At 36.2% G+C, this 12,997-nt stretch overlaps 1 protein-coding gene across 1 annotated transcript in view; it reads right to left on the reverse strand.

The window, feature by feature from the left end:
- Positions 1–11,170: 11,170 nt before the first annotated feature.
- LOC138442916 (transmembrane protease serine 11E-like) overlaps positions 11,171–12,997 on the reverse strand; it is a 60,512-nt gene continuing 58,685 nt past the window's right edge. The window contains exon 11 of the mRNA XM_069595031.1: positions 11,171–12,266. Coding sequence (XP_069451132.1) covers positions 12,105–12,266 — 162 coding nt within the window. The 3' untranslated portion in view covers positions 11,171–12,104. The remainder of the gene's footprint in view (positions 12,267–12,997) is intronic.

Here is a 12,997-nt window from a genome sequence, read left to right on the forward strand (position 1 = left end):
GAATAAGATAGTTACTATCATTTTATCAGATTAAAGAAGTTTCTTTTTGCTTTTAGTTGGCTAATTTTTATAATAACTTAATTTTTAATTTGACCAAATGCTTTTTTCCATTTATTGAGATAATCATTTTTCTATTTTTGTTTGATCAATATTGTGAATTAAATTGATATTTAAATGTCAAATCAAACATATTTCTATTACAATGACCCCCAACTATATTGCAAATAAAATGTGATACATTTTGTATTTTACTAGGTTTGATATCTTATTTTCTTTAGGAGTTTTGTATTCATGCTCCTGAAAGAGACTGACATAATTTTATTGTCTTTTAATGTCATTGTTAAGCTTTGTAATCAAAGTATTGTTGTTCTTATGAAACAAGTTGGAAAGCAATTATTTTATTGAAAATAAAATTCTAAATTTATATAAGGTGGAAAAATTCCTAGAAAAAATATTCAAGTCTCCAAAACTGACATAATCACCACTGTAAGAATTGCTACCTATCCTTCAGGAAAACCACATTTTGAACTTTGCACATACTTAAACTTTCTCTTTACATACTCACTGAGATTCAGAAAATTGTTTGTTGAAACAGCTATTAGAATTATAATCCATAACTCATATGTGTATGACATTTACTGTCAGTTACCTTCTTAAGTCAAAGATTTGAAGCTAATGTATATTATGTATTTATGTTAGATATCAATCATCTCATGTGCAGGCATACGTGTCAGTCATTTCAGTTGTATTTGACTCTGCAACTCTATGGACCATAACCCGACAGGCTCCTCTGTTCATGGGATTCTCCGGGCAAGGATGCTTGAGTGGTTTGCCATTTCCTCCTCCAGGGGATCTTCCCAAGCCAAGAATCAAACCCATGTCTCCTGGGTCTCCTGCATTGCAGGAGGATGCTTTACCCACTGAGCCACCTGGGAAGCCCCAATCATTTCATATGCATCTCTTTTTTCTTTTGATTTGCTTCCTAACATCAAAAATAGCAACTTCAGAAGATGTGGTCCTTCAACTTTCCTTGGATAAACAGCGTTGCTTATGAAACAGTATGAACCTTTCTTCCATCCTAAACAAAGCCTAAAATTTTAGTACTTATGCTATTTTTCTCCCTTTGGTCCCATAACTGCAAAAGGCCTCTCCATTGTAAAGGAAAAATATGCCATATTATATTAATGGCTTTGTTGAATCACCATTCTCTAAATGAGTACATTATAGGATGTACATGTGTTCCAAAACATTCCCATAGACTGCATGTTCCAGTTTCAATTCAATTATGAGGTCTCAGTGTTTTAACAAACTCAGATAAAAATCAATCAAGTGCTCCATAGCAGCTGGAATTATCCATCTTATGAGAGTACTTTTTCTTCCTGGGTTTATATTTTCCCCAAGTTGTATCATAACATTTGCATCCAAATACATTTCTTTTCAAAATTTTCAAAATCCTTCAACCCCACCTTAAGATTTTCTATTCTATCGAATCTTCTGAAGTTACTCTGCCCACATTAATTTTATCATTTTCTGTCATAATATTGCACATACCTTATAACAGTTAATTATTATTTATTGTTCTATTTGTGTCATATTTATTTCCCCAAGAAGATGATAAGATCCTAAAGTGTAGGGTTTACATCTTATACTAATTTTTCTTACACTCCAGTTTCTCAATAGGCACTTACAGTCTCATTGTCAGGAACAGGAAGCAAGCACCTCTTCTTTCTTTTTATTGCTTGTTTATTCTTACATAGTGCTGTGCTGTGCTTAGTTGCTCAGTCATCTCTAACTATTTGTGAACCAATGGACTGCAGTCCACCAGGCTCCTCTCTTCATGGGGATTCTCCTAGCAAGAATACTGGAGTGGGTTGCTATGCCTTCCTGCAGGGATCTTCCCAACCTAGAAATCAAGCTGGGGTCTCCTGCATTGCAAGCAGATTTTTTACCAGCTGAGCCACCAGGGAATTCCTACATGGTATTTGGCTCTTATTTGTACTATTTTTTTTTACTTAGCATTTGCAATATTTTGGTTTAGCTTGTCTGGAGAGCCACTAGCAGCCTTTTAAAGGGCACTGTTTCTTAATAAGCATACTTCTCACAGGACTTAGTTCTCAAAATAGCAAAACTAGAAGCTCAGTTTTACCAATAGTTCATCATGATCAAGCTCTAGGGAATTATTTGATATTTATCAAACTCATGACACTGTTTTTGACCAATTTGTCATGTAGTGAACTTAAAATGGAAGCTGCAAGATTCTGTCTCTAGAATGCATGAGTCCATAACTAGGATATTACTTTCATATTCTCAAGGAATCTGGATAACCTAGTTTATAGGTCTGTTACTCAAATGATGTGTGTGTATCAAATCCAAATATTCTGATACTAGACTGCCTGCCCACCTCCTATAAATTCTCTAGATTAAAGCACCATTTTTTGTGCATTGGTAATTTTTGTTACTAAAAATATAACTTCATTATATAATGTATTCCTACTAAAGGAAGACTGAAGGAAGATTGACGTTCTTTGCCAACCCTTGTAACATAGTGAACCGAAGTCTAATACTCAATAAAAAGATAGATTATGAGACCAAATTGCTGTTTGATGAGTTTCAGTCTTTCGTAAGATGAATTACATTCCTAAGTACTAACAGTACTTACAAATAAAACTATGTGTAGTGTTATAGCTAATGTTTATGAGATTTTGATGAATCATAAAATGAGAGGAGTCCAAGAGTGGAGATAACATAGTTTATTTTTTAACTGAGAAAAGTTATTAGTGAAAATCACTTGCCACTAAATCAGAAAAAATTTGGGGTTAAAAAAAGTGGAGAAATTACTAAAAATATGGCTTGGGCAAATCTAAAATTGGAAGCAGTCATTACTTGAAGCCTATGTTGATTCACTTAAAATAAATATTGTCAGATTAACTTTATACCACTTTTAGAGTAGGAGATTAGGGCAATGTGGTAGACCGAGTTACTTAGAATTCTTACTGTCTTCATCATCACCTTAAGAATTATTATCATTATTAATACAACAAAAGTAATAACTATCATTCATTGAAGGTACACTAGTAGCCGTACTTTTTTTATTTTCCAATGTCTCTATATACCTCTTTTATATTAATTTTTTCAACAATTCTATGAGATAAATGGGCTACCTTGGTGACTCAGTGGTAAAGAATCCACCCGCCAATGCTGGAGACATAGGTTTGATCCTGGGTTGAGAAGATCCCCTGGAGGAAATGGCAACTCATTACAGTATTCTTGCCTGGGAAATCCCAAGGACAGAGGAACCTGGAGGGCAGTCCATTGTGTTGCAAGAGTCGGAAACAATTTAGTGATTAAACATGAGATAAATATTGTCACTCCCACTTTACAAATGAGGATATTGAACTTCAAAGAGTTTGTAACTTATCAAAAGTTACCTAGTGAGTAGTAAAAAACAAGATTAATTTTTTTTTAGATGCACGGAACTGGTATTTCCTAAGATGATGGACTAAGAAAATGAGACCAACATTCCTGAAAATTATAGTAGGAAAAATGGGTAAAATAGTTAAGAACTCTGTTGACGACATTATGAAGCTAACAAAATAAAAATTCCAAGGCCAAGATCTTGGTGAAGATAAACTCAAAGAAGTAAATTAGCCTGCCATTTGGAGCTGCTATTTCTGAAAAAGGATGCTAAAGCTGAGAAGGGCATCTAATAGTATCAGGGCAACAGCATCAAAAATTGGAATCCAGGGTCCGTGCTGAGTAAGGGTAGTTGTTAAACCCACCATGCTTTGAGTTGGGCTCCTGAAAGGCAATTCGCTTAGTGTGACTATATGCCCAATATCTGGATTGGATATCTCTATGAAAGAAAACCAATGATACTTGACCCCTACATGGCATTCTATTAATGGAGGATCATAGATCTTAATGCAAAATAATGAAACTTTTAGAAAATAATCTTCATGATTGTGAAGATAGCAACATCTTCACACAATAAAAAGGTATTACCACAGAAACCATACTTTGTGATATTTTCCATTATTCCATTATTTTCCATTATTTTCCAATAAAACATTCTACAGCACTTTAAGTAAAAGAACTTCAGTACATGTATCAACATAAATGATTTTCACAAATGAGAGTCACAATATATACTATACAATTTCATTTCTGTAATACTCAAACACTGTTAGATGTAGGGTATTGAATTATAAGTCCAGGATACTGTTCTCTGGGATGCTGGCAGTGTACTATTTCTTGTCTAGGTGATATTACATAGCTGTTTACCTCATGACAATTTATTGATCTGTACATTTATCTTCTGTGTTCTTTTCTGTGTTATACTTCACCACAAAACTTCTGAACAATTAATATATATGCTATTAGAGAGGGAATTATTTCTGTATGAAAGCAAAATAAAGAGTCTGCCAACAACATGTACTGAAAAGTTACTGCAAGGTGCTGTGAAAGTAGATATAAAAGATACAGAAAAGAATGCATCTGCAATCTATAGAGATTACACATGATAAGAGAAATTAAATATATGTGAACCAATACCAGAATATTGTTATAATAACAGCATGACTTTTTCCAAGAAAGCTGATATGTCCAAGAGATACACATTTCAGTGCACTCAATTTTCATAAAAAGAAAGTGAGTATTCATTATTTATGTAGCTAAATGTGTAATCCCCTGGAGTAGCAAATGGCAACCTGCTCCAGTATTCTTGCTTGGACAATTCCATGGACAGATGAGTGAGCCTGGTGGGCTATAGTCCATGGGGTTGCAAAGAGCTGGGCACAACTGAACATGCATGCATAAACATGTAAAATTTTAAATACATAGCTGGTTGTCAAACTTCTACTCTCAAATCTTTATAGCCATAAATGCAAATACATTTATTTGATAAATGAGATTTTGTTTATGCAATTAAGCATTTCAAATTTAGCATTAACAAATACTTCCTAAATTCTGGGGCAAGAACTGCTAAACTCATGCTGCTACTGCTGCTGCTAAGTCACTTCAGTCGTGTCCGACTCTGTGCGACCCCATAGACAGCTGCCCACCAGGCTCCCCCGTCCCTGGGATTTTCCAGGCAAGAACACTGGAGTGGGTTGCCATTTCCTTCTCCAATGCATGAAAGTGAAAAGTGAAAGTGAACTCGCTCAGTCGTGCCTCCAGCGACCAAATGGACTGCAGCCCACCCGGCTCCTTCGTCCATGGGATTTTCCAGGCAAGAGCACTGGAGTGGGTTGTCATTGCCTTCTCCGGCCATATGGACTAAAAAGAGGAGAAAGCAAATCTTCAAAGAGAAAAGAAAGAATAGATGGGCAGAGTTAAACAAAGGTAAGAGGAGACAGTCCTATGGGCCCTCCAGTTATTCCTAGAAGCCGATCTGATTCCTTCCTGTTCTTGAGTTTTAAAAGCAAGATCTATATACTGAGATACTACAGATTTCTATTACTTGCAACAAAAAGGTCCAAGTAATACTGGATTAACTTTCTTACACATTATCTCTATTAGCGCCCTGAAGGCAGAGGCTGTCTCTTCCATCTGCCAGACTAAGACAGGTCTTGTTATTATGGCTTACAAAGTATTTTCAGCTTCCTGAAGATACTAATATTTTTACCACTTCACATGAGGTTTTTTTGGGGGGAGCGCAATCACAAATAGAATAGAATTCTCTTCTTTTATCATGTTTTTAAAATACAAATATCTTAATTGTCCTCGCAGAATTCCTCCACGTAGACCAGCAGATTTTCTCTCCTGACTGAAATTCTGATTTTCAGATTAGTAACACCATCTGGAGTTCTACCTAAATATATTTCTGTGGGAAGAAAAGTCCATTTAAAAAATACTGCTATTTTATATTATACTATAGTTGATTTACAATGTCGTGTTAGTTTCAGGCGTACAGAAAAGTGATTCAGTGATACATACACATATATCTATTCCTGTCCCATTTAGATTATTACAGAATACAGAGTTTCCTGTGCTATATAGTAGGTCCTTGTTGGTTATCTATTTTCAGTATAGTAGAGTATATATGTCAATTCCGAAATCCCAGTTTATTCCTCCTCCCCACCTTTCCCCTTTGGTAATCATAAGTTTATTTTCGTAGTCTGTGAGTCTGCTTCTGTTTTGTAAATAAGTTCATTTGTATCTTTTATTTTTTTTTATCAGATTCTCCATGTAAGCAATATCATATGATATTTGTCTTTTTCTGTCTGACTTACTTCACTTAATATAATAATTTCCAGGTCCATTCATGTTGCTGCGAATAGCATTATTTCATTCTTTTTAATTGCTGGGTATTATTCCATTGTGTATATGCACATCTTCTTTACCATTCATTTGTCAGTGGACATTTAGGTTGCTTCCATGTCTTGGCTATTGTAAACAGTGCTGCAATGAACAGTGTGATGCATACATCCTTTCAAACCATAGTTTTTCTCTGACTATATGCCCAGGAGTGGGATTGCTAGATCATATTGTGGTTTTATTTTTAGTTTTTTAAGGAGGCTTCATACTATTCTCCATAGTGGCTGTACCAATTTACATTCCAGCAGTACTTTCAATAGCTTAGGAATTTCCCTTTTCTCCACACACTCTCCAGCATTTATTGTTTGTTGACATTTTGATGATAGCCATTCTGACTGGTGTGAGGTGCCTCATTGTAGTTTTAATTTGCATTTCTCTAATAATTAAAGAAACGTCTTCTTTGAAGAAATGTCTATTTCAGTTCAAAAAGTCCATTTGTAATGGCACATTGCATGCAATTTATTTAACAATGCCCTCACATTTATTTTCAAATGTAGAATTACATTTTAGTGTTAATTGTATTAATAATGTTGTACATTAAACCTATTACTTTTTTATTTTATAAGTGACACCATGATCTTGGATTTCCCAGCCTCCAGATCCACAAGAAACAAATTTCTGTTATTTTTAAGTCAACCAGTCCATGGTATGACTGCTTCTTTTTGCAGAAAGAAATCTGAGCATCACCAGTATTTGTCAATTTACACCACCAGAAGTGTTAGAACTAGTAAGAGAAATATTCTAGATTTAATAAACATCATTGCTGCACTTGCTTTCTGCTAAAATCTATTTCTTTAAAAATGTTTTGTGAATTTATTGAATGTCACAAAATTTGATTATTAAATTCCTTATGTTTACATAAAAATATATTAATATAATAACCCTATTAAGATATAACCTTATTGTATTTGAACATATATTGGCCAGGCAAAGTTTCTAAGTGGCCAATAAGTGCATATGATGGTACAGCAGAACAGTGGTAAATTTAAAGTTTGTACACAAAGGAAGTTAGGGTTGACAATTGATGCGCGTCTGCATAATACTTTAAGATCGAGAAAAAAATGGAACCGTACAAACAATGAACAATTATGTTCACACAAAGACCTACACATCCACATACAAACATTGTAGTAGCTTTATTCATAGTAGCCAAAAACTATAAACAATTCAAATGCCCTTCAATGTATGAATGATTAAACAAATTGCAGTGCACCCATACTGTGAAACACACACAACAATAAAGTAAGAATGAACTGTCATGTGTGAGCACGACACACGCAATTTGGATTGATCTTAAAGGAATTATGCTGAGTCAAGAGGCCAGCCTCCAAAGGAGACATATCGCATGATCTCAGCTATTAATATATACCATTCTTGGACAAAATTATATAGATGGAGAACAGATTGTTTGTCAGGGATTACAGACTGGGAATGGGGATGGGGATGATGCCAGATGGCTGTGCATAGCATGAGGGATCCTTGACCAAACTATTCTGCATTGTGACTTGGTGGTGTACACAAATCCACACGTGAGATAAAATTACATGGAACTAAATACACACACACAAATAATTGCATGTTTTAAAAACATAAACTCTCATAAGGTTGATAGATTGTCTCACGGTCAACTTCCTGGTTATGTGTTGTACTACAGCTAATCAAGATGTTACCATTTCCATGAACTGGATAAAGAACACATAGGATCTCTCTGTATTATATTTCTGGTCTTCCCAGGTGGCGCTAGTGATAAAGGACCCAACAACTGCCAGTGTAGGAGATATAAAAGATGTGGGTTCCATCCCTGGGTCAGGAAGATCCCCTGGAGAAGGGCATGGCAACCCATTCCAGTATTCTTGCCTGGAGAATTCCACAGACAGAGGAGCCTGGCAGGATACCATCCATGGGATCACACAGAGTCAGACACAACTGAAGCAACTTAGCATGCATGTATTATATTTTACAGCTCTGTGTGAGTCTATGATTATCTGATTATAAAAATCATTTTAAGTGGTCAGAAATTTCAGGAAAAAGAATATCTCCACTTGAGAGAGTTGAGGAGGCCTCATGGAGGAGGCATCGTTTGAACTAGACTATAGATCTTCATATGGTCCAGTAGCTCTATAGTTAAAAAGGTTTATCATTTTTAAAAGTTGAAATGAAAAATGAAAATAACAAACAACTTGGTAATATGTTTTGGAATGATCTCAATAAAAGTTCTTTTGTAGAATTAAAATTAAACAAGAAACCAGCCCATTCTGTTGATCTAATCATCTTTTCATCTTAAAAATACTTATTCAACCTATTAATAATCAAGTAGCAATCATGTAACACTGTAGCTTACAGCAACAGTTATAATCGCACAATTTCTTTAGCACCTGCTATGTTCTAAGAACTTAGTTAAGCACTTTAAAATATCTCATTTTAATCTCTACAGCATTCATTTGAGGTGAATATTATTACCCCTGTTTTATAAAATGAGTATATTGAGGCTTAGTGTGTTTAAATAACTGGCTTATATCACCCAGTGTAAAATCTGGATTACTTCTTAAAATTGATGTGTAAATAGTAACAAAGCTACACGTTCTGCATAATACAAAAATAAAAGGTCAGTTCAACAACATTTATTGAAAGGCTATTATATGCAGAGCACTTTACTAGGTACTGTGGGAAAAGAGAAAATATAGCTGAGAAATGCCTGACTTCTTGCACAGTTAATAAATATTATTTCAGTCATGACTTCTTAATTTTCTCCAATGAAATGGCTAAAAAAGACAAGTTCAAGAATGCTGAAACCCTTTGTTGTGTTAGTCACTTGGTCATATCCGACTCTTTGCCACCCCATGGACTGAACTCCAGTCTCCTCTATCCATGGGATTCTCCAGGCAGGAATACTAGAGTGGGTTGCCGTTTCCTTCTCCGGCAGATCTTCCCAACCCAGGGATTGAACTCTGGTCTCCTGCACTGCAGGCGGTTCCTTTACCAGTTGAGCTACTAGGGAAGATCTGAAATCCTGTAGAAGTTAACTTTCAAAGAAAATTATCTTTTAAAAATATGATACTGTTTTATCTATTTCTCTGTGCACATTAAGTTTGAACTATCGCTTATATATTCACTATGGCCAAACCTCTATTTCTAAGATCTTCTGAGAAATATTTCTCTGAGATATATGATGCCACTGTGAAATTGAACTTCTAAAATTTCTTCTTAATTTAAATCTCTTCAAGTTTGCCAAAAAAAATTCCTACCACATTGCAAATTTTACTTTAATTTGGAAACTACCTCCAGAAATGTGGAAAATACTAACATGCTGTCAATTTATATGGATTAATTTTTAAACACCTTCTTAAAGATGAATTGTATCCTTTTGGTTTTACAAGACCCTGATACAGAATGCCTACTACAGCTTTCATCACTTGACACCTTAACGGCTTGCTTCCCTTTACCTACAGACTACGGGTGCCACCTAGAGGCCTAACTGTGAAGTATACTCAAACAAGAGGCTGCTGCTGCTAAGTCACTTCAGTCGTGACCGACTCTGTGTGACCCCATAGACAGCAGCACACGAGGCTCCGCCGTCCCTGGGATTCTCCAGGCAAGAACACTGAAGTGCGTTGCCATTTCCTTCTCCGATGCTTGAAAGTGAAAGTGAAGTCGCTCAGTCGTGTCCGACCCTCAGCGACCCCATGGACTGCAGCCTTCCAGGCTCCTCCGCCCATGGGATTTTCCAGGCAAGAGTACTGGAGTGGGGTGCCATTGCCTTCTCCCAAACAAGAGAAAATGGTAGGAAATGTGAGCGTCCCTTGAACTGCAAGGAGATCCAACCCAGTCCATTCTAAAGGAGATCAGCCCTGAGTGTTCCTTGGAAGGAATGATGCTAAAGCTGAAACTCCAGTACTTTGGCCACCTCATGCGAAGAGTTGGTTCATTGGAAACGACTCTGATGCTGGGAGGGATTGGGGGCAGGAGGAGAAGGGGACGACAGAGGATGAGATGGCTGGATGGCATCACCGACTCGATGGACGTGAGTTTGAGTGAACTCCGGGAGATGGTGATGGACAGGGAGGCCTGGCGTGCTGCAATTCATGGAGTCGCAAAGAGTCGGACACGACTGAGCGACTAAACTGAACTGAACTGAACTGTACTTAAGTCTTTCTTTAAAATTCATCGTTTTCCTCAATTTTTTCAAAAGAATTCATTAAATTAAATATATGTCTACAAAATATTTAACAGTAAATTCATGTCAGATTTCATATCATATTTTAGCCTAGTGCCTAAATTGTATCAGTTCATATGCCAATGCTATTTAGGTGGATTTTTTTTCTACTAATGTTTCTTTCAAAGTGGTTATGGTACAATACAAAACTCATATGAGTAGTTATACACAATGAGGACAGGGTAATGCAAAGATTCAGTGAAATCTCACCACTAACATGAAACCAATCCTAACTTAATAGTGCCTAAATCACTTGAATGTTGTATATCTAACAACTCAATAGTAATTTATCAAAGCTGAAATCAGGAAGGTGATTGATATTAGGCTTTTTCTATCAATTTTCTATCCAGGCAGTGAGCAATTCAGGGTCATGCTAGATGTAGCAGGGAGGCATCTTCCAGGATAAATTCCCCATAATATCCTCCCATCTGAGCCCAGAGGAGTCCAAGAGACACATGGTGTAAGAACAGACTGGAAATGAGGGCAAGGAGGTAGAGTGGTAAGGCCAGAATCAGCAGTCATCTCAAAATAGAGGTCTGACCTTTAGCTGCATTTATACAACTATACACACTCACACCTGGATCTTATTTCCCTTCACAGCTATGCAATGTGAAAAAACTTTAAATACAAACACACAAGCTCTTGGTGATAATACCATTTCATTCAACAGTTATACAGATTCTATTTTTATTTCCTCCCACCCAACCATACAAAAATCTTACCACATAATATACGCTGCTTGTTCTTAGGTAAATTTTCACTCTAGCCTCATATTTGAAAGGAATTCGCAGTAAATTGACGAGTAACATTTTCCCCATCTTCCCCTTGTTTGTGGATTATCAAAACGTCAAGCAAATTGATGATATTTATTTTTTATTATGATATGTTGACATTCTCAGTAGTGCCGTGTTAAATAAATACTATTTGCTTTAACTTAAAACAAATACATTACATAGAGTTTGTATAATTATTATAGGCGACAAGAAAATAGAATCTTGCCCACATTTATCTCTGTCAGTTTGCTGGAAGTGCAAATAAATTATATCTTGGTTTCTCTTTGTTTCCTTAACTTAGTTCCCATTCTTTCACCGTCATGATGTATTTGGTTTTCTGCTGTCTCTTTACCTGACCTTTCATAATGATTATGATCATTTTTTTCATCGCATTAAGAAAAAACACCTAATACTTTTCTGTATGTAAAAAATGTAGTTTTTTTCTTTTCATATTTCATTTGACTCTTTGTCCTGCACCTTGAAAGTGGAAATTTACTGAGTTGAGAAAAGCCAGCGAAATGAAGGAAGGGATCACTTCAAACTGCATACACACAAGAGAGAGATTTGTGTCAAAAGTCAAAATTTGATGACAGAAAACTTCTAGAAAAACAAGTGACTGCAAGTTGAGACAGAATCCATCTGGTAGAAGCAAGATGGTGTGCGGAGAAGAGCTCGGAAGGAAATAGCAGACGGTTTAGTTCGATTGGTCAGATCTAGGTGACCTGCATGATGACTTCGGCAATTCTGTACCTCTAAGAATGACCTGCACACAAAAGTGTGTTCCATTCTGCTAGGCTGTTCTCTTAGACACCAGTTTTGGAAGTGATCCAGTCCCGGAAGGCAGTCACTTTAGTATAAACACCAGGCTTATTGGGTTGCCCACATTCATCTCCCCAGCTCACGATTCCAGCAAGGTACCAGATATCTCTAGCATCTGGACTAACCAGAGGTCCTCCAGAGTCGCCCTAAAGGAGAATAGAGAGATTAGTAATTAATATTGCAGCTTATTACAGAGAAATGTGTTATTTTTTAACATGAATTTAATGAAAGGGGCAGTTTTAAAAAATCTTCTGTGTGCTCAAATGACAAGTGATGTCCTTTACCTATGCCAGTAATTCACATAAAAGAGGAGCTCCCCTGCCTGGAGAGCTAGTTAGACTCAGGGTTCAGTACTCTGAGATGAAAAGACTCCATCTCTTGGCAGAACAGCCCCAATCTGATACATCTGACAAATAACTGCCCACACTCTACCTGTATGACACATCTCCTAAAAGAAGGGTGAAGAGTTTAGTACTGATAAAAAGCATGGACATCAGAGTCAGACACTTGGGTTTAAAGCTCAATTCTGGCCCCTCCAAGCTGGCTAAGACCTTTAATTTACTTATTGCTAATGCTCCTAATAATACCTACCTGCAATGATAATTTTGAAGATTACGTAAGACAGTGTACATAACACGCTTAACATAAAGCCTGGTACAAAACAGAACTTAGTGAATATGTATATATAAACACAAACTCCAGTTGTTTATGCCTTGTGAAAGTCAGTAGGCTATTTCTTTTATATGGGTCATAAAAACAAGGTGCTGACTGATCTTCCCCCAAAATCCTGGGATCTCCAGTTACTGACCACTCATTACATGTTCAACACTATATGAAGTGCTCAAATAATTAATATATTATTTCATTAACTCGTGTA

Source organism: Ovis canadensis, chromosome 6 (genome assembly GCF_042477335.2).
Source record: "Ovis canadensis isolate MfBH-ARS-UI-01 breed Bighorn chromosome 6, ARS-UI_OviCan_v2, whole genome shotgun sequence".
Classification (NCBI taxonomy): domain Eukaryota; kingdom Metazoa; phylum Chordata; class Mammalia; order Artiodactyla; family Bovidae; genus Ovis; species Ovis canadensis.